The sequence below is a fragment of the Ursus americanus genome, chromosome 14, assembly GCF_024610735.1.
Source record: "Ursus americanus isolate L20-20 chromosome 14, mUrsAme1.1.p, whole genome shotgun sequence".
Classification (NCBI taxonomy): domain Eukaryota; kingdom Metazoa; phylum Chordata; class Mammalia; order Carnivora; family Ursidae; genus Ursus; species Ursus americanus.
The window spans coordinates 42,304,869-42,326,797 of NC_142140.1; the positions used below are offsets into that span (position 1 = coordinate 42,304,869).

Below are 21,929 nucleotides of genomic sequence, written 5' to 3' on the forward strand. Positions count from 1 at the left end.
CGACAACTGTCGGCAGCACGTTGGTGCCACACATCGGAAGTTCTTAACCAAACCGAACGGACCATGAGGTTCAAAGGGCCGGTCATCTACTTGGCCTTCTTTCCCATAAAAGGGGCCCAGCAGTTCCTTCCTGCATAAGTCATGACTGACAGCAGGTGCTCCGCCTGAAGGGAGCCCCATTCTTCCTGCCGCAGCTGGCCAAAGCGGGGGTAGTCCGTGAGAAGGCAGCCAGCTGGGTCCCGGGCGGGAAGAGCCCTACCTCGCACTGCCCTAGACGAGGACACACCGCCTCGGACATCTGGCCACGTCAGGGGTGGTGGGGAGTCTGACCCACTCAGATCTGCTTTCTAGAAGGGTTACAGAGCTGGTGAACAAAAGGCACCGTGGCGTGCTCCAGCTGCTACTGCCCCGGGGAGACGGCTTTGCCGTGTCCTACTGGGAGGGCCTGCATTTCCAGCCCAAGATGACATGACTCCCAAGCTGTCCCTCGCTCAGCCCTGCATCCGCACCCCTCCTGAATCTGCTGGAAGAGGGTAGATGTCTTTTACTGGATGTTTCTCAAAGTACAAACATAATATGAGCTTACTTTAACAAGTGAAACAACATAATCTGTGATACATGAAAGCAAAGCCGACCCTCTCCCCCTGGTCCCGACCCCCATTCTCAGCGCTCCGACTTAACTGATAACACCAGCCTCGGTAGCCCTCCACGTCCTGCTTCTCACTCAAGCACAGACACGCAAACATAGGTACACATACGGAGGAGAGCTGGCTGGTTTATTTTTATGGAAACAGAACCTGTGATACTCTATGTCATGACCTATGTTTTTTTTTCATTTAACACATCAGGGACATCTGTACAAAACATGTACGTGTGTGTGTGTGTGTGTGTGCATTTGCACATGTGTATGGCTTTGTAGAACATATCCTCCCAGCCCCCGGGTATATCTGTTCTTTGTAGCGTGAGGAACCCGACTAGACACAACCCAATCCAGCTGATCTTTCAGACCCGAGGTCTCTCTGCCTCTTGCTAAATGGGGCAGACCCAAAATGCGTCACCCTTCCGGACCGCGTCCCTCGCCTTCTGGGACCTGCTCCTCCTCCAACTTCACACAGCCCTGCTGTGGGACTGCCAATCACAAAACCCACCCCCACCCCCCACCCCCGGTTACACGGGCCTGAATGCCTCTCTGGGCTTGTCTGTTGCCTGTCGGGGGTGGAGGTGGGATGCCACAAAGATCAGGGAAGCGACAGCACACTCTCTTCACTTCTTTCTCCTGGGCCCACAGGAACAAGGACGTGAGACCGACCAGGGCTCCAGGCGACCCCCGCCTTCCGCCGGGTGGAGGTGTCTAAGAACACAGAGCTGACATGGGGACCGAGACTGGGGGTACTGACATGCTGCCAGGACCTGGCCCCAGTGTCCACGGGCTTGTTTCATACGGCACCGCCTTTCATTCTGTGAGCTACACTGGGGTCTCTAAACATGAACGACCCCCTCCCCCCTTGGCTTAAGCTGGGCTGGGCTGGGCTGCAGTTCCTGGTGGCCAAGAATCCTGAGTAAAACAAACAGCTTTTAGGATACAGCTTTCTCTTCAGCATCACTTAAGCCATAGATGAAAAACATCCCCTTGTATTAAACTATTAAGCTTCACAGTTTTTTTTCTCTATTTTCCTTTAATTTGCAAAAGCTATAAATAAATAAATAAATAAATAAATAAATAAATAAATAAATAAATAAATAAAATCCCACTTCGGGGATTTGTGCTGGATTACTAGAAAGTTCTGCGGTACTTCCATGGACTACACAGAGTGTAATTTCCAGCTGTGCCTGAATTCTCCTAGGGCTGCTTCACTGGCAGAAAAAATGTAACTGTTGTGTAACTGCTCCAGGAGAAGGGGGAAAAACTTAATTACCACTTGGTTTCTTTGTGGGAGCTGCCAGAATGGCACCGGTCCAACGTTCCTGCCTATTAACATTCTGTTAGACGCCGTCCGTATTTTTAAATAAAGTCAATACAGAGACCGTCACGAAAACCAGTCTGGATTTACGTAATATTTTTCTATTTTTGTTTTCAGATGAAATCCACATGAAAGGATATTCTGAGCCCACATGTTACCCAAGCTGTCTATGAAAAATCAAGTTAGAAAATTGTAAAGCTTCTTAATATTCCATTCTTATCAAAAATCGACAAAAAAGCAAATGCCTGCCCTGGAATACAGACTGTGGGAAGGCCTTTTGGCATCTTGAAGGCAGAACGGCTCTCTCCACCAAGGGAGGGATCACTGGAATAAACATTCCCGTGAGCCAAGTTTCTACGGAACAGGAAAGGGGTCCTATCACTCCTAGACCCTGGGTTTCCAGAGACCCAGGGACCAAGTGCAGAACTCACTGTAGTGCTAGGAGAGGGTTCACGACTGTCAAGGGGGAACCAAGTGAAGACCTGTGACAGGATCATGAAATACCAAGGCTTGTCAATTTCTCCGGTTCTCTCTGCTGTCAAACTGTTACAGCCCATTTATGTAAAAGATACCATGTCAAGTGCTTCCTTTGCCAGACTCCTTCGCCTCTTGGTCTCTTACACATAGCCCACATTGAATACCTTCGATCTAGGTCCAGGATGCCTGCTTTCTTGCCTGTGACTCCCTGTGGCCAAGACCGTCCAAAACATTCACTGGAAGGAACTCCAAACTCTTTTTTGGTTCTCAAATTCCTACTCCCTTCTTTCTATCACTGTAACTCGGTTTAACCTTTAATGCTAGGGCCCCCGAGCCCTCTCGATTCCCTAGGAGTTAACTCCTCTTGGACATGAGTGCTTTCTGCAGAAAGGAATCCAGAAAAAGTGCTAGTAGCTCTAACTTGGAAATCTATAACATAAACTTCCAGTGTGTGAAAAACCGTAATTTCCAGCTGTTCTTCTAACAAACACTCTACGTATTTACGACTGAGTGAGAAGCTAAGGTGGACAGCAAAACCACCCCCAAATCCGGAAGAGCGGGATACCACCGCCGCCCCTAGACCAAAGGAACCAAGTGGGAAGCAGAGGTAACACAGCTCCAAGGCCGAGATCAAGTATAAAAACTGAAACACGAGGGTCTGCCCAGATAGAACTGGATTCCTGAAGATGACACTGACCAGGGCAGAGAGAGAGAAATTCTCTGGCTTCTCCTTTTCTCCTGCACTCCAGTCGTGCCAGAATTTCTTTTGTCCAAAACCAGCTGGAGGCCAGCTACCACCAGGGCTTGGGAAACGTGGTCTACGGGGTCAGTCCTTCTGCTGTACAAGGCAAACAGTGGGTGGAGCTGACAGCCAACTGGCCAGGGGCCAGCCCGGGAACACCAGCAAGACTGCAAACCTACCACCATCGGAGATATCAAAGGGGAGTCAGGGCCAGCTATGGACGAGGGGCAAACACAGGGTTCAGAGACCTGGCAAGTCAGACCAGAGCTGGGCAGAAGGCGAGACCTGGGAGCTGGGGCGAGGCCAGCCTCTGGTGGGGACAGAGTCACATGCCCATGGCTCACCCTGACAGGGCCTTCTGCTGCCCCCTGAGCTGAGCCGTGGGCGTCTCAGGGTTGGCAGGCAGGATGGATGGCAAGCAGACGAGAAGAAAGGGATACAGGAGAGAGCACAGTTACAAATGACAACATGCAGACAAGGCTCGGAAGGGATACACACTGATATGTGCCAGGGATCACTGCCCAGAAGGGCCTGGTCAGGGAGGGGGTGATCAGAGGGGACTGCAGCCTTATCTATGTTGTGTTGTATTTTTTCTTTTTAAAGGGGGGAATATGGAATGTTATGTACAATCTTAAAATACATTTTTAAGAAGGAAAAAAAGAACAGGCAAAGATACCGTTCTCCCTCCAACACAGGACATAAGATCAAGCAGAGGTAAGAAAACTCTTCCGGTAGAAGGGAAGGAAGCTGGGGCAGCTGGTCGTCTGCCTTCCTGATGGCAAGAGAAACAGCACAATTGTTGCTACAAAAGGGCCAACCTATTCCCTAGGAATGACCAGCTTTCTCTCCTTTCATCATAAAACAAAACTTTAGAGTTGAAACCAATGCAGCTTCTAAAGGAGAGCAACCATGGTTACTGCCTCTCAAAAAACTGCTATTTTCAGAGAGAGGGATGGTTTCTCTGGAGTAGATTCAACGCTTTATTTCCGAGAAATGAGAAACACAACATTTAATTTTGTTTAGCAAGTGTAATAACCCACCGTTATTACAGACCGGGGATCAAAATCAAGAGAATACTTCAGAGTAAAGAACCCAAACGACAGTAGCTAGGACCAAAACAGAAGACCTCCCCTGGGAAGGTGCAGAGACGTGACACACAGATAAATCAGCCGGTTTCTGATCAAGACACTGGACCAGCAATTCATCCTTCCCTTCAAATGACATCGGAGAGGATAAGCCCTGGAAATCCACTCTCTACTTTCAGAAGGTGCCTAGGGTCAAAAATTTGAAAACTAAATGCCATGCTATGCACCCTCTGGGCACTTCAAACACACTTGTTGACTGGCGGGCCGACTGAAACTTGATGAAACATGTATTATCATCCACTTGCTAAGAACTCCCTTTGCTTCCTGATATTTAGGGATAATCATGTTATGATCACGCAGCAGCCACAGAGCCTCAATTTACTCCTCCTCCGCAGTGAAGAGCAAAAAGGCCCAAGCAGAAAACCCGACTTGGGCAGTGTGCAGAGGCTTCTGGCCTGAGACAAATGAGTCCGAGCCCAACCCTGAGTGGGACCGGGCACCTTGATGTTGTCATCACCCTGCTTCTGGCTGGGAGGGTGCCAGGGAGACCAGCCGGGGTGGGAGATGGGTCATGTTATTTTCCAATCCCCTGTGCAGACAACATACAAAGACATGACAAAAGCACCATATGTGCTAGGCTTTAAATAGGTCATTAGACGTTGTATGAGTTCAAGAAGAAGCCAATTGGCAGCACAGCCCTTTTTGATTCTTGAAAGAGAATAATTGATCTCTGGCTTCAAGAGGCCCCTGCTTAAACATCCAAACATCAGGACTAACTTATTACTGCTACTATTAATTGCGAGATACCAAAGGGAAACTGCATTACCATTTTTCTCATTGATCACTTCACAGGAACCTCGCCACAACCTGTGAGGTCAGTCGGGCAGGTATCACCACTGTCATTGACTAAAGCCCCTATTTCCTGATCATCACCCCCAAACCGCCTGCCTCTCCACTTATAAAGTCCACATCTAATCTGTGCTGTGTCCGTGGCCTGGTCAGCTCTTTGTGAAATTAGCCTTCCCCAAGAGAGCTGTGATGGTCATGGCTTTCAGGCCTGTCTCCATGAACGAGTGAGAGCACGAAGGGCCACAATGATCCACCTGCACTCTTGTCTCATTTCTCTCCTTCGGACGACTTATTTGCAGCTCTAAGAGGAATCCAAAGTAAAAGCAGCCCTGAACTTCCCGAATCATCATTCTCATCCGTTCTCAAACCCAAATTACAATCTGTGGTCTGGCTGGGCTCACAAAATGCAAGGACGAACCACAGACTGGGAGAAGACATTTGCATTGCATTTAGCCAACAGAGAATCAGTAATCCAAACTGTATAAAGAATTCCACAGAGCAATACGAAAAAGACAAGCAACCCAAGAGGAACTTGGCAAATAATGTGAGCAAGGCAAACAGAAAAGAAGAAAAGTAAATAAGCAACAAACATATGAAAATATCTCAGCTTCACTAGGATAGTACTCAGGAAAATGCAAATTACAAACACAAGTAGATGCGATTTCCCATATGACAAACTGGCACAGACTAAAAAGTCTAACGTTCCTAAGTGCTGTCGAGGATGTAGGGCAGTTACAAACGTCATTCATTGCTGGTGGGAGTAATAATTGGCCTTGACAGTTTGAAAAGCAATTCAGAAAGATGTAGTAACGCTGAGCTATGTACACTCTATGACCTAGCAATGCCACCTCTCCCACAGGCTAACCAGTCAGGTACAGCGGCGTTCACTGGAGCAAAAATTTGAAACAACCTAAAACTCTATCCATGCAAAAATGGATAATTAATTACTGTCATAATTATAAAGTACTTATAATGGTTGAAATAACTCTAGAGACATAATCAGGATAATCCTTGATACAAAATACCAAGTGAAAAATTAGGTATCTGATATAAAATTAAAAACACAATACTACATATAAGTGTGTATGTATCCCTAAGTAATAGAAGTGTTCCATAATTTTTTAAAGTATCCTGTTTAAACTAAAGTGGACAGAGAAAAAAAAGAGAAGGCAGTCCAGAACAGAACTGGAGGTAAGGTAGAGAAATTCCTTGAAAAACACAACTTAAAAGTGACACAGAAGAAAACAGAAGCTCTAAACAGACCAATAGCATTAAGGAGATAGAATCGGTCATTTTAAAACTTCCCACAAACAAAATGGCGGGCCCAGATACCAACACTGGTGAATGGTATTAAACAATAAGGAAGAAATAATACCAATAATACACAGTGCTTTCAGAAAATAGGAAGGGAAAACCTTCTAGTTTGTTTTACGAGACCAGCATCACCCTAACTGCAAAACCAGACAAATAAGTTAAAGAAAAGAACATTTCAGAGCAGTATCTCCCATGCATGTAGGGGCTTAACCAATTATATACAGCAATTCATGCATTAAGAAAAATACATTATGACCAAATGAAATTTGCCCCAGGAACACAAGGTTGGTTTAAAAAAAATTTTAAATCAATCAACAAAATATATCACATTAACAGAATTAAAGAGAAAAACTTTATTCCATCTCAATAGATGCAGAAAAGGCATGTCACGAAAATCAACACCCATTCATGATAAAAACTCTCAGCAAACTAGGAATAAAGGGGAACTTTCTCAACCTGATAGAGTATGCAAAGATGGAGTGGGGCAGGGAAAGTTTGTGGAGTAAACTGGGAAGGAGAAGCCAAAATGCAGAAGTGCCTGGAGAGTGAGGTCTCACTGAGAGCAGAGTGTTTTAAGGAGGAGGAAATGGTCTACATATTTCACGTTGCTGAAGCTGAGAAAGATGAGGACAGGGCCACATCCACGGAGGTCACTGGTAGCCTTGAAGGGAGCAGAACTACCGCACAACTCACTCCACCTTTTACTTCCCATACTGTTCATGTAACTCAGAATTATTTCACGTATCTCCACTCAAGAACAAAGCAAACCAGTCAAGAAATTAACAAGTTCTAGAAAAAGCCAAAGCTTGCTGAATTCTTCTTAGGCCTACTGACTGATTTTGAACCTAAGACTCCAATATTTCTATTTAATATTATAGAAATCCCAGTGTTCAGAATAAAGCTGATACTCAAGAATGAATGAATGAATGAATGAATGAATGAATACACACATCAGACCCTGCTGTTACTCCAGATTAGATATTCCTTCCTTCTTAGAGTGAGGACCATTGAACTTGACCTGAATCCAACCCCACTCTATCTCTGGGACCAGTGCCGACACTGGGAACGGATTTGAAAACAACGGCAAGCTCAACAGGCTTTATGTTATCGACAATTACATTGAGATTCCTGTTTCTCTTTTGCTGTATCGCGTAAAAAATAGCTGGACAAGTTTTCACCAAATTTGGAGTTACAGATGGGAGAAACTGACTTACATACGGCTTATGAAAATTAATAAATTAATTTCAGCAGAACCTGGAGGATACCCCAAAACGACAGCTCATCATCTTAAAAAGAACAACTGAAACTTAGAAACAAAGAGAACCCTAGGTGCCTGTTGACCGCACAGACTCAGCCACTGTAAACCAAATAACAAAGAGTGCTTTTAGGCACCCATCGAGTCATAGGATAGGTCATAGAAATTGCAGGCAATGTTTTACAGTCGAGCTGCTTCTGAGGAGGTGACTCTATAAGCTCCAGGCTGAAGAGAGCGGGGTTCGGTTATTAAATGATAGTGACTGACTTCCCAGAGTAAATCAAATCAATGTAAATAATAATTGGAGCTATCACTTATTAAGGGATTATCGTCCCAGACGCACGTACTATCTCATTTAACCTGCACAGCAATCCCATAAGGCAAGAATTACTGTTGGCCCTGTTTTAAAGATGAGGAGAGTGGGGATTCAGAGCCACGAAATGACTTGTGCAGGGTGTCCCTGCTGGGTCCAGCCTGACCTTGGGCTTTAGTTACTACAGAAGTCTTTTTTTTTTTTTTTAAAGATTTTATTTCTTTATTTAACAGAGAGAGAGAGACGGCCAGCAAGAGAGGGAAGACAAGCAGGGGTTGTGGGAGAGGAAGAAGCAGGCTCCCAGTGGAGCAAGGAGCCCGATGTGGGGCTCGATCCCAGGACCCCAGGATCACGCCCTGAGCCGAAGGCAGACGCTTAACGACTGAGCCACCCAGGCGCCCTCCGTTTTGTCTCTTGGGCCTGGAACTCCGCCTTGAGCTTCCTCTGGAACATCTCGTCCCATCCAGGGGAATCAGAATCCCACCTACACCCCCTCAACCACCTGCACCCTCTCATAAATGTACAATTTTGCTATAAAAGCTTCATCTTCAGCAATTTGCCTGCACTCACTAATTGTCCAAAATAAGTTGGCGTAAGTAAAAACCCGTAAGAGAAATCTAGCCGAAGAATCACAGTAGGACAAAGAATTATACTTTAGGCAAAGAGCCAATTCACTCTGCACCGTCTCTTTCTAATAAACACCTCAGCAATGATGGAAAGCAGCGTCTGGGGAAAATAACATCCGACATAAACCAGGAAGACAAATACCTTTGACTATTAAAGTAGAACACCATCTCTGCGTTTGGTAGTATAAAGTTATTAACTCTTCAAGTGACAAGGAGCCATTATCATTTGCCTTCCTTTTTAGGAATACTTCTTGCCAATGTCAGCTCAGCATAAATTTTCAAACCAATTGTGAAAACAGATGCACGTACGTCTCTACAAGAAAATCTTCACAAAGAACTAGGAGGTGGCAGATGTCATCTGTATAGGCCCCAGCAGGTTAATAACAACAGGAACAGCTGGTGGGAGTGCCAGTGACTGCGTTAACGATTGCCTCTCTGGAGGAAAAAGCCCAAAGTTGTAGCATTTGCTGATGTCCGTGGTGTAAATACTCCTGCCATGGCTGGATTTCAAGCTCCTGGGGTGACTGATAAACACAGAGTTGGACAGATGTGCACAGTGGGCTCTCAGGAGCTGTTGTGAACAGGCCCCAGCCAGCTGCTGGTGAGTGCTAATATTTACTGGTTACATACCACGTGCCAGGTATGTGCTACACGCTTCACAGCCGTCCTCCTTGATCCTTGTAACAGGCCAGTGGGCAGGTGCTGCTTTATCCCCATTTTACAGAAGAGGGAAAACTAGGCCTTAGAGAGTTTAAGTAACTAGTCAAAGGTCACATAGCTAGTACGTGTTAAGAGCTGGCATTCGAGTCCCGGCCATCGTGTTCAGTGGTCCGTGTTCTCAATCCCGCCTCTCTGTAAGTGTTTAGAGACAGTACTGTGATCATTCCCACCCCATTTTACAGATGATACACTGCTAAAGAGTACAGAGTAAGCTTTGGGGTAACTGGCAATGGCGTGAAGGGGACTGACCCACAACGGCCAAGGAAGGGCCTTTCTCTTCCTGTTTTGGTAAATTTCACCTCAGCCATCAAGACCCATGTCAGACGCTCTCTCTTAGTGGAGCCTTTTCCAAATGCCCCAGAATTGTTACTCTCCAGATATTTCTTTCCTGTTGAAAATGTTAATTTTTCCATCATAAAATAATCCATCCTCACAAAAGGATACAGAAAATATCAAACAGAAAGAGAAAAATCTCTTGTGGCCCCACCTCCTCCTCACGGCATTTGATCCCTATCTGTTCTATTGGACTCATTCCCCTACACGATGACTACCTATTATGTGTTTTATCCCCACCAGACTGTGAACTCGTCCTGGGAAGATGGCCCGTGTTACCAACATCTGCAGCTACAGTTGACGCCACCCCCACCCCACCTCCATCCCTAGCACAACATCGAACACACGGCGCCCCCCCCCCCTCCATTAATCCAGACGCTTTATTAGGTCTTCTAACGCATAAAAAGAAACACTGGGCTTTTCGTGTTTATCGTCAAAGCTGTCCTAATTTTAACTAAAATTGGTTCTCTTCATTTGTCTTGACCAGGTTAATGACATTCTTGCTGCCCTAGGTGGGGCGGAAAGGGAGGGGGCTGTTCCAGCAGCCATCTTTCCTTACCTGCATCCCTCGCATCTTCTGGAACCGTGCAATGGTGTCGCTGATGGTGTACACACGCACGTGGCCCATGTGCAACTTGCCGGAAGGATAAGGGAACATGGACAGTATGTAAAACTTGGGCTTTGATTTCTGGGAAAGAATTGACAAAGAATGACAATGAGCATTTCTTGAGCATTTACTGGGACCCTACACGCACATAAAATATTGGCGCGGTACTCGAGGTAATAGTTTAACATTTTCTGAAGTTCCCTTTAAAAAAAAAAACAAAAGGCACCTAGGTGGCTCAGTTGGTTAAGCAACTGCCTTTGGCTCAGGTCACGATCCCGGGGTCCTAGGATCGAGTCTCGTGTCAGGCTCCCTGCTCAGCAAGGAGTCTGCTTCTCCCTCTGACCCTCCCCTTTCTCATGCTCTCTCACTCACTCTCTCTCTCAAATAAATAAATAAAATCTTAAAAAAAAAAAAAAAAGCGGCTCCCATAATGTAAACCGATAAAAATGTCAAAAACCAAAATTCAAAGTCCTGGTTGAAGCTGAAGAATGTCCAAAAGAATGCCAAACAACCTCAAAGTGCTAATTACCCACATATATATTTTTAATCTTTTTTTCCCCCTCTTTTAAAAGCTTCTCTTTTAAGACAGTTTCTATCTAGGTCTTAAAGAACTCGATGTTTTTCCAAATGAAGCTCTAACGAATATATCCGTATAATTCAAGGACACGATAGTTGAACCACACAGACGTGACATCTCTAAATCCCCTGTAGCTGTGTTCGGACTTGGATTTAGCAGGAAGAGCAGGACCCCGAGGCACCAGCCTGGGTCCTGGGTTTCTCGGCTGTATTGTGAGCTTATCTTTCAACAGACAAAGCTGAAATGGGAGAATAATGAGAAAATCACAGCCAAAGAGGCGAGAAGGTTGTCGTTTCCCACGGGCGATCTACAGACAGCCTCACACTAGGGTTAGAGAACCTTCCAGCTGCCAAAAACGCAGCTGCATGACAAGACACAGAATAACAGTACCTGCAGCCAAACGGAATGAACCCAGGGCAGGGAGTCCTTCCTGGATGGCTGACTTTGGGTCCGTGCACCGCCCAAGGAGATAAGGCTCCGAAGGAATCGTGGTAGTCATTTAATTGACTCCTAATTAGGGGTCTGTGGTTCAAGGGCAAGGGCTATGTTTTAATCATCTCCCTCTCCCCGCTCCCCCTGCCCCACATCACTTCATCCCACCCCTACCTCCAGCAGAAGTTTAATACCCTGGCCCACGGAGCACTTATGACCAAAGGGCATTTTTTCCCCAGCTACACAAATCCTGTCCAGGTGACAGAGGCATTCCCCAGCCTTAAATCCTCTCATGCAGGGCTCTCTGAAGAAAGGCAGAAGAGGTAACTGCTGTTGTTTGGTCTCTGAGGGTCGGGACCTTCTGATATTACCCCTCTCATGTATTTCCACCTTCTGTTCTTCTCTCTCTGCCCTTACTCCCTTCCTGCAGCCTTGCTAGAGTTCTTTCACGTTTTGCTTCTCCAAAAGTAATGAAAACAAAAGCGAAACAGAATATTCGTGACCATTCCTTTGTGTATGCGGGGGCGGGGGGGGGGTGACGTATTTTTTGCTAAGTATTTGCATGACTGATCATCGACACGGCCAACTATAATCAGGGGAGCGGAAGACACCAGAAGTCAGATTCTTTCCAAATCTCATCTGACCCCTTGCTTTATTAAACTTCCTTCAGCAAAGAAGTTAAGCGAACCTTTCACGGGGCCACTAGCATGTGGCAAAATCAACCAGAATTTTCTCTGTACTGCCTAACCTCTAGAAATTACCAGCAGGTGGTTAAGTCGAGCTGACTAAAGGAAGAAAAGGGAAAAGGGAATACACAGGAGTCTGGATAATACACAAACCGGAAAAGCACGTGATGCTCCAGTGAGAACGGCAACTGATTTACATAAATGGATGGAAAGCAGCACGCAGATCACGCACTAACTGGAAAGTGCAGACCCACAACCCTTAGGAAAACCTCAGCAGACGGACAGGCCCTGAGGTGTGGAGTCCGTGGGGACTCACGACTTGCTGTCTTTAAGAAGGACAATGACAGATAATCGTCTCAACTTGTGAACTAGTCCCTCAAAGGAGGCGCAAGACCTTACTCTGTCACTCAACGCGGAATCAGAAGCAAGCAAACTGTCCACTCTGTTTGAACCTTACTCCTTCTTGCAATGAATGAGGTCTATTGCCTTTTCTTGGGGCATTTTTAGGGACGTGGGAAAAGAGCTATTACAGAGCTCTTGAGGATCTGAAAAAAAAAAAAATCAATAAAATCCCTGATATAAACCATTTCTTGTTTTTTTCTTTTTTTTTTTTAAGATTTTATTTATTTATTGACAGAGAGAGACAGCCAGCGAGAGAGGGAACACAAGCAGGGGGAGTGGGAGAGGAAGAAGCAGGCTCCCAGCGGAGCAGGGAACCCGATGCGGGGCTCAATCCCAGGACCCTGGGATCACACCCTGGGCCGAAGGCAGACGCTTAACGACTGAGCCACCCAGGCGCCCCACATTTCTCGTTTTTCATTTTAAGTTTTTACATTAAGTCCATTTTTCTTTTATTATAATTGCCTTGTTTTCGTTGTAGTGACATATCTATTTTTTTTAATATTATGTTTATTTAACAATTGCTCTTACCCCAAACATCTTCCACATACAACTTCTTCATGACTATCTCTTTTTGGGAGGTCTGTCCAACAGAGATTTAACGTATAGCACAACTGAGTGATTCATTACATACTAACTAAGCCAAACTCCAAAATGGAGCTTACAGAAGATATGCAGAAAAGCACCGCTGGCAAAAGTCTTTAATATTCATGACTATTTTTGTTTATTGCAGAAAAGGTATTCGGCTTGCTTCGTGTCCCTGCCTTTTGCTTTTCTGTGTGAATTAAGTCATTTTCCTCCGTGATAATGAAATGAGTTCCGTCCTCTGGGGATGGCAAGAAGGAATTATGGGAGTTTATGGTAAAACTGAGCAGGAATCTGACTGAAGGGGAAATTTTCATAATTATATAAAACTATAAGAATGTAAGCCTTTAAAAGAAATTAAGACGGTAAGTGATGGGAAGAGGATGGTTTTTATAAGTGGGACCTGTTATTTTTGCCAGCTTCTGACGTCAGGAGAAAGGTTAACTTTTGCCTCTTTACAGATCACGTTCCAAAGCAATCGCAGAGCCTGGAAGGGGCAGACAGAAGGAGCCCGGAGCCCTAGTTCTGCCCCCCAGCCTTGCCACTAGCTGCGAGACCTTGGGCAAACTCCTCTGCCTTTCTGGGCTCAGAATCTAAATCAAAGAAAGATGAGGCAACAGAAGGTCCCAGGTACATATCCCAATAAATTACCAAATCTCCCTCTGAGCCTCTGTTTTCTTACCCCCAAAAAATCCCCAGGGTTATTTCAGGATTAAATGAAGTAATAGATGGAAAGATACTCAAATGCTCATTCAGTGGAACTTCTTTTAATAATGATGATTATGGTGATCACGGCAAGACATTCAACTCCTGGAAACCCATCTGGGTGGATTTTAAATAGACCTAATACCGGAGTGAAGTCAATGATAAATGCTTCAAAATCCCGACATCCAGTTGTATTCTTAGTTCCTGACAAAGATACCACACATTCTGATCCTCTTGGATCTTTTATTAATGTAACATTTCCATTCGTAAAAATGTGTTGGGCCACGTTTTCTCATTCGATTCTCAAAACAATTCTGTGAGACGAACAGTTTAAAGAATCTGAGGACCAAAGAGGTTACGTGATATGGCGGCCATCACACTGAGGTCTTGAGGCCGAGCCCACGGTACCGCCGTGGCTCCAGACCGGCCACGTGGCACCTTCTCTACCTCACCATGCCCCAGTACAGACCCTAAGAGGATGCCCCAGGGGACCACCCCCGATATCCCTGCAGCTGCTTCCCCAATTACTGATACACAGTTTATGTTGATCCATTTAATTTTTTTTTAAGATTTTATCTACTTATTTATTTATTGAGAGAGTGAGAGAGCGCACACATGTGCGCACACATGTGCACCCACATGAACGGGGGGGGGGGGGGCGTGTGGACAGAGGGAGAGAGAGACTCCCAGGAAGACTCCACACTGAGCACAGAGCCCCACGCGAGTCTCGATCCCACGACCCTGAGATCATGGCCTGAGCCAAACCAAGAGCCAGAGGCCCAACTGACTGAGCCATCCAGGTGCCCCTTGATCCATTTAATTGTTAAAAAACAAAAAAAACCCATATACTTAAGAAGAATGAGATGCCACAAGAATCAGCAAAATACAACTTTAAAATGCGTGGAGGCCATGAAGTTATAATCTAAACCAAAAAGAAAAAAGAAGAAATGCTAATTTTACTCTCCTAATTCAGAATTAAACTGCTCCCTAGTTTGTTTCCAAAATACGTTCGGTTACCTGAGTCTGGTCAGGTTGACATGAAGGCCCTTCGCGTCCTGCTGAGGCAGAAGTCAGGCTTTCATTACACAGTCATGCACCCTATTCCAACCTTCCTTTTTATCATTCCACTTGTTATCCATCACACTTCTCTCAAGACCAGATTTTCTTTCTCACAAATTTCCCCAAAAACATACTCTTCCTTTTAATACAAATAACTGCCGCCAGCATTATTCACAGTGATCGATCTCATGGAAGGAATGAGTCTGAACAGAGCGAGAATCGGGAGATGGGAAATGGCCAGTCCACGGAAAAGCAGTCTCGTGCAGTTATTATTTACTCAACTGCTTGCCTTTGGCCTCATCTCTTTAATTAAATGTCGAAGGTCTGTCTTATTTGGCAACTATTACAAAGGGATGGTAGAATTTAAGAGTAAACTATCTTATAGCACTTGGCTCTGATCAGATTCAACATTTCATGTCACAAACCACATCTCCCATTTGTTATTTTGACCCATATCAAGGGGTAAGGGCTACCACAACCAAGACTAATCCCCGACAGGCTGGATTCCCATAGGAGCCAGCCCCCAATATGGCGCCCCATGGAAACTGGGTACAACCAAATACTTAAGATCATTAGAAGTAGAGTGCTGAGCTGAAGCATCCAGAGCAGAAGTCAAGGGGTCACTAACTCACACAGCTGCCGCTGCCAGGTGGGATCCCAGACCCAGATCACACCAGGGGAGGGCTCGTACCTCCCAAACCACGATGCTGAGATGGCAGAACCAGGTTGGAGGCCAAGGCCTATGCCAGCGGGGAGGCAGCTGCTTCTTAGAATATGCAGATTCAAAGTTCCACAGGTGAGGGGTCCAGGTGTCCACTCCTGGACTTCCAATCTGACCCTGCTGGATCCCTGTGTGCTGCCCCACCATGTCATGGACCATGAAGGACACAACCCCCGCTATGGTTTCCTGTCCTGATGAGGCTCCCCAGTAAAAGCTGCTCCAGAATGCCCAGTGTGGCACCACACTGAAACCCTTCTAAGCACTATCCTTGTCTGATCTCATTTACCCCTCGCAAGCACCCAAGGAAGCAGGGGGCACTACTATTAGCACTGTCCGTAGCAGATAAGAAAACTGAAGCACAGAGTCAATCATTCAGTTCAAGGTCACACCCTGAATAACTTACTTGAACTTGGGCAAGCTGACCCTGGAGTCCAAGTCCTTAGCCCCTCTTCTCTACCCTCTCAAAACCCCTCAGAATACTCACATCGGCTTCTGAAATTTTGGAGGCCTGTTCTTTTATTCGGTGATGCCACCATTTCTCGACATCCTTTCTTGTCTGCAGTGTGTACTCTTTCGTCCACTCTCCCGTGGCACTGTAAATACTTCTGGCACATCCCGGAATCACTCGCCTTCCCCTGCTGATGATACCTGGCCCACCATCTAACTGGCTTTTCAGAAAAGAGACACAAAAGCCCAGTCTCCGCCAAGCAGAAGCCATGCTGCAGAAGTTGGGAAGATCCTGAAAAAAGAGGGCAGAAAGCATGCTTAGGAGCTGCCCAGAACCCTCTCGTGAGTTTGTCCTCCCGATCAGTCTGGGGTTCCCTGAACACTCGCATGCTTTCTTCTTATCCTTTTGATGACTTCCTTCCCTGAAAATGACACCAGGAAAACTTCAACTGAGCTAAACACAAACTCTTTAATGGAAACTATAAAGGCACTCAGTGTTCCCAAGTGCCAAAGACACAAAACTCCCACAGGAACAAATGGACACCACCAGCTGGGCCAGCCCCCTGCCACAGGCTCTCAGTCCCCCTTCCCCATAGACCCAGCCCACCAGCAGGCTACCCGTCACATCATCCAGGCTTCAGAGGAGCTCCAAGCACATGTTGGCCTGGCCCGAGGCTCTATTGTCAGAAGGCATATGAACACCTGCCTTCCCGGAGATCCGGAGACTTGGCGTGACTACTAGCATTTTTCATACATATTGTAAGTTCCATACACTCATAAGCTGAGCCAAGAAATAACTATTATTTATAAGACTGATTATTCATTTAATTCTTCATTCACCAAATATTTATGGAGTGCCAACGGGTCCACACACTGTTCGAGGCACTGGGGATACAGCAGTGAACAAAAAGCAAAGTCGCTTCTTTCGTGGCACTTACATACTAGTAAAGAAAAGCAGGTAAAGAATACAAACAAATAAATACACATGTATGACAGCGGTGAGTGCCACGATGCTTCTGGAATACAATCCACAGGATGGGGTCCACCAGGACATCCGGCTGCCATTCAACACTCAACTTGAATGTTTCACTGGTTTCCTCCAAAGGTGAATTCCAAAAAATGACCTCACGGAAGCAAGTTTCATATCTCATCATAGTCTAAAAGGTTAAGGTGACAGTTTGTCAAATATTTAAGATTTATGACGAAGGAACCTAACCTTTCTGCCTTCTTACATAAGACCATGCGAGAAGCGCTATAGTGAAGAAACAGATGTAAAGCCAAGAGAGAAGTAAAGGAAGAAGCTGGCACTTGAAGCTGGGGTTCATTGTCTGATTCTCTCAAAAGTTTCTCTGTAGCTGGGGCGCCTGGGTGGCACAGCGGTTAAGCGTCTGCCTTCAGCTCAGGGCGTGATCCCGGCGTTACGGGATCGAGCCCCGCATCAGGCTCCTCCGCTATGAGCCTGCTTCTTCCTCTCCCACTCCCCCTGCTTGTGTTCCCTCTCTCGCTGGCTGTCTCTCTCTGTCGAATAAATAAATAAAATCTTTAAAAAAAAAAAAAGTTTCTCCATAGCTACTTGTGTTTGGCCTGTTTTCACACAGGTACGGGGTCACGGAAGCTGCCCAGAGAGTTTCCTATAAGCTCACACAAGCGGGTTTCACACTCACAGAAAACGGCCCCACAGTGTTGGCATTTTACAAGATGGTCTGCCGAAGTTCTTGATATACCAAGTCTCACTGTCTCGCTGTATTTAACACCTCTTGCTTCCTTGGGGGTGGAAACAGAAAGACCAAAAAAAGAAAGAAAGAAAGAAAGAAACCCACAAAACCCAAAAAACAAAAACCTCCCTATCCACTGGGCTTGGCTATTCTAAAATATGTGGATGTGACTATAGATATTAGGGTGAACTATAGGAAAACGGTTGACTATCCACAAGCCCATAGGACCAACCTACTATATAGACACTTTGTACACTGGAGGCAATGACATTTATTTTTAAGGGTTGGGTTTCTCCATAATTAGAACTATCCACAGGAGTCATGGAGTTTATGAGTTTATTCCCTTGCAAAGTCAGCATTTCCCTATCTTTACAAGCCAAAGACTGCTCAATTAGCAGAGGGCACAGATGCCTGACATTTCTCTTCAGGACCTCATTCCCTAAGAACACATAAGGAGACGGTTCTGGACTATTCCCTCCCAAGAGAAACAATAGGAAACAATGAAACTATAAAAATACAAATTAAGCTGAACCACAGTCTCACTAGTTTTTGCTTTCAAGGCTTGTGAGCTGTTGTGACAAATGAAATCCCAAAGAGTGCAGACAGATGACCAAATGAGCAATATGAAGGGAGATCATTCTTTCACTGAAGATTCTAATCTTGTCTCTGTAACTTACTCCTATTTTACAATTTATATAAACCGTAAACAACACATACAACTCTCCCCGTCTACCCAACGAGAATAAGCTTTCTAATATGTTTACATAATACGTGGCTCACCGACAATCTCGCCTTTACGTAAACCAATGGTATAGACTAGAGAATCCTGAAACTGATCTGGGCATTTAAAGAACTTAAAGTTCATAAAGAAAAAAGCACAAGTAGATTAGAAAGTGAGAGATTATTTAATGAATGGGAAAATATTAAAATTAGAGCCCCACCTCAAACCATAAACCAGTGCAAATCCCATACAGATTAAAGAATTTTTTAAGTATCATAAAACAAGACAAAAATATGAATATTTAATATATTTTTGCAAGGTGCAAGATGTTCTGTCCTGAGCATAAAGCAATGGAAGCATTCACAAACTATTAATAAATCTGACTCTAAAGGTGTAAAATGCCTGGATATCAAAAACACCGTGAACAAAATGAGAAAGTAAGCAATAAACTGAGACAAAGTCTTTGCCAAAATGGCAATAACAAAAGGTTACCCTACTCTATAAAGAGTTTACATATGAAAAGAAAAACATTAAAACCCAATTTAAAAAATGGGCAAAGGAACAGATGACTGGATTAAGAAGTTGTGGTCCATATATACAGTGGAATATTACTCAGCAATCAGAAAGAACGAGTTCTCAACATTTGCTACAACATGGACGGCACTGGAGGAGATAATGCTTAGTGAAATAAGTCAAGCAGAGAAAGACAACTATCATATGATTTCTCTCATCTATGGAACATAAGAACTAGAATGATCAGTAGGGGAAGAAAGGGATAAAGAAAGGGGGGGTAATCAGAAGGGGGAATGAAACATGAGAGACTATGGACTATGAGAAACAAACTGAGGACTTCAGAGGGGAGGGGGGTGGGGGAATGGGATAGACTGGTGATGGGTAGTAAGGAGGGCACGTATTGCATGGTGCACTGGGTGTTATACACAACTAATGAATCATCGAGCCTTACATCGAAAACCGGGGATGTACTGTATGGTGACTAACATAATATAATAAAAAATCATTATTAAAAAAAAAAATGGGCAAAGGAAAAACGGAAAGAGAAATACAAATGTCTAATAAATACATGAAAAAGATCAACTTTAGAATTAATCAAAGGATGCAAATTAAAACAACAATGAAATATTTTGCTTAACAGATTGGCAAAAGCCCGTTAAATGCAAAACGGGCATTTTTTTTACCCTGCTGCTGAGACCGTAAATGGATTTCACCCTTCTGGGAGCAATGTGGTAATAACGTGTCAAGACTCTTTAAGGAAAGTTCACACCCAAAGTCAGGGGATCCCCAAGACTCAGGGGACACAGCATATGGTGTACTCAGGGCTATGATATTGAAAAAATACAGGAAATTTTCAACTTTTAATGTTTGTGGGCCCTGCTCCTGAGCTCCCGGGAAGCTATACTTCAACATTTACCAAGGTGAAAATGATTCGGCAAAACCTCAAAGTATGGGCTCTATTTCTGCCGGAGCACGCACTGTAGAACTGCTTCACTTATGAAATGACCAAAAAGAAGCATTTCAAACATAAAGATTTAAAAAAAAAAAAAAAAAGGAGAAAACCTCCCTGGTTCCCATAAGATTAAAGTCATACAGCCTTGCATATACTAGAAGCTTAAGATAAGGTCTGCAACGTTCTGAAATGTCCTTTGTCTAAGGATTTGTAACTTTTTATGTAAAAAAGTGTACACAACCCGACACCGAATGTTCCTTCACAGAGCACTCTCTTCTTTGTGAAGACTGTGTACCCCAGCAGCTGTCCTAACTTGGCCTTGAATAAAACCCGCTTTCTTTTAGAAATTCTAAAGGTTTGTTCAATTTGCCTTGACGATATACTACAGAACTTCCTGATGCTAAGCCCTGTTCCCTTCCTTTACTTTCCAGGCCCTGCTCTTGGCCACTCCACCACCAAAGCGCTGATGGGCAGTGCCTCTTCCTGACAAAAGATACAGCCATTTTATTAGAGACTTCTGACCACTCCATCAACGTGAAAGGTGTGGCTCATGTCTTGTATTTAGAATCAACTTGGCCCTTTTCTGCCTTAGCTCTATCTCATCCAGTTCCTTGCCTAGATGCTTGGAATCTTATCTTGTCTTCCACATCTTTCCAAAGCATCAGTCCCCATTACTCCACTCCTCTTTAGGGTCAGTCCTGACCTCACCCTCACTTGGGGCTTAAGGTTAAGTTTTCTGAGAATGATGGAGGCATCGAGATGTGGTCAGAACGGGACAGGCCTGAGAACTGGACCCGAAATGACAATCATATATGAGCAGAGAAACCTACAGGAAGAGTAGGAGACAGGCAAAGAAACAGAAGCATGGAAGAAGCACATGGGGGCATTTGTGTGCGCCCAAAAGAAAATGCACAAGAATGGACCAGGGAAAGTGCACCTTAAAGAAAACAAATTTTGTAACAAAAAAATACACATCTTGGCTTTCACAAAGACTAATTCCCTGCGGGACCTAAGGCAAATTATTTCCTGTCGGGAACCTCTTCTTCTTTCTAGGACGAGGAGGTAGACCCACAAGATCTCTGAGGGCTTTCGAGCCTTAATGCAGTGGCAAGGACCTTTGGGCCACAAAAATGCACCGGATGGCCTTTAACTGAGTTCAAACCTGCCAGTCCTGGGAAGCAAAGATCCAGGGATGAATTGGGGTAGGGGAGCAGGAACAGGGGAACTTAAGTACAAAACTACGTGTACGTATGCATTCTTCTGGGAATGGGAAAAGGTCCAGAGCTATCATCAGGGTCCGTGGCTCCACGAGTCTAAAGACCCGGATCTCAGAGACTTCCCGGTCAGAAATTGCACGGCTCCGGGACCACCTTAACCCACACCGCACCTTCCCTTCCTGCCCCCAGCAAGCTGGAACCTCCCGATCCGGGGGCAGAGGTCTCCACTCTAGAAGTCTCTCGTCCCGCTGTGCCCCGGGCTGGGGGTTTACCTGCTCACAGGCTTTGGCCTGCGGCTCCTCACGCCTCTGTTTCCACTTTTAGGGGAACACGGCCCGGACAGTCACTATGGGCGCCGCCATGTTGGTAGAACAACAACTTTATCTGGTAGCGGCCGGCGCAGACACAGACAGGAGGGGGCGGAGCCGGGGGACGCGAAGCGCTGCTCGGGGCGGACTCCCGGCAGCCTGTGGGGCGGGGGCATCTGCGCGGCTCCGCCCCCCGTTCCCGGGTACCTCCTCCCGACCTGAAGTCCCGCCCTTCGACCGAGTCCTCTACCCTGTCTCTGGCGTCACCAAAACCAGAAACCTGGGGGTCAGATTATTCCAGGTGCTGCAGACGTGTGAGAGACATCAGTATAGTGGCCCCAGAATAAACTAGATGGCAGGTGGCGTAAAGAGCGCTGGGAGAGTCCTGGTGCCCGGATTCGAATCCCAGCTTAGCTACAACTGCCTGCCGGGCTTGCGTAGGTCTTTTTTTTTTTTTTTTTTTAATGATTTTTTATTATATTATGTTAGTCACCATACAGTTGCGTAGGTCTTTTGACCTCTTGATTTTTAATGATGGTTCAGGATCTTCTTCCATCATATTCCATAATTTTATAGCCCGGGGAAGGGAATTATCCAGCCATGATTGGGA

General features: G+C 45.3%; 1 protein-coding gene across 2 annotated transcripts in view; it reads right to left on the bottom strand.

The window, feature by feature from the left end:
- The window catches only part of LARS2 (leucyl-tRNA synthetase 2, mitochondrial), a 143,753-nt gene extending 122,349 nt beyond the window's left edge, over positions 1-21,404 (bottom strand). The window contains exons 1-4 of one of the 2 annotated variants that reach the window (XM_087867111.1): positions 21,284-21,395; positions 17,558-17,657; positions 15,931-16,185; positions 10,235-10,363 (exon numbers count right to left, since the gene is read on the bottom strand). In XM_087867111.1, the coding sequence (XP_087723237.1) occupies positions 10,235-10,363; positions 15,931-16,164 (363 nt within the window). In that variant the 5' untranslated portion in view covers positions 16,165-16,185; positions 17,558-17,657; positions 21,284-21,395. Of the gene's footprint in view, positions 1-10,234; positions 10,364-15,930; positions 16,186-17,557; positions 17,658-21,283 lie in introns of both variants that reach the window. The other variant, XM_045778885.2, reaches the window with a different exon arrangement.
- Between the last annotated feature and the right edge of the window lie 525 nt (positions 21,405-21,929).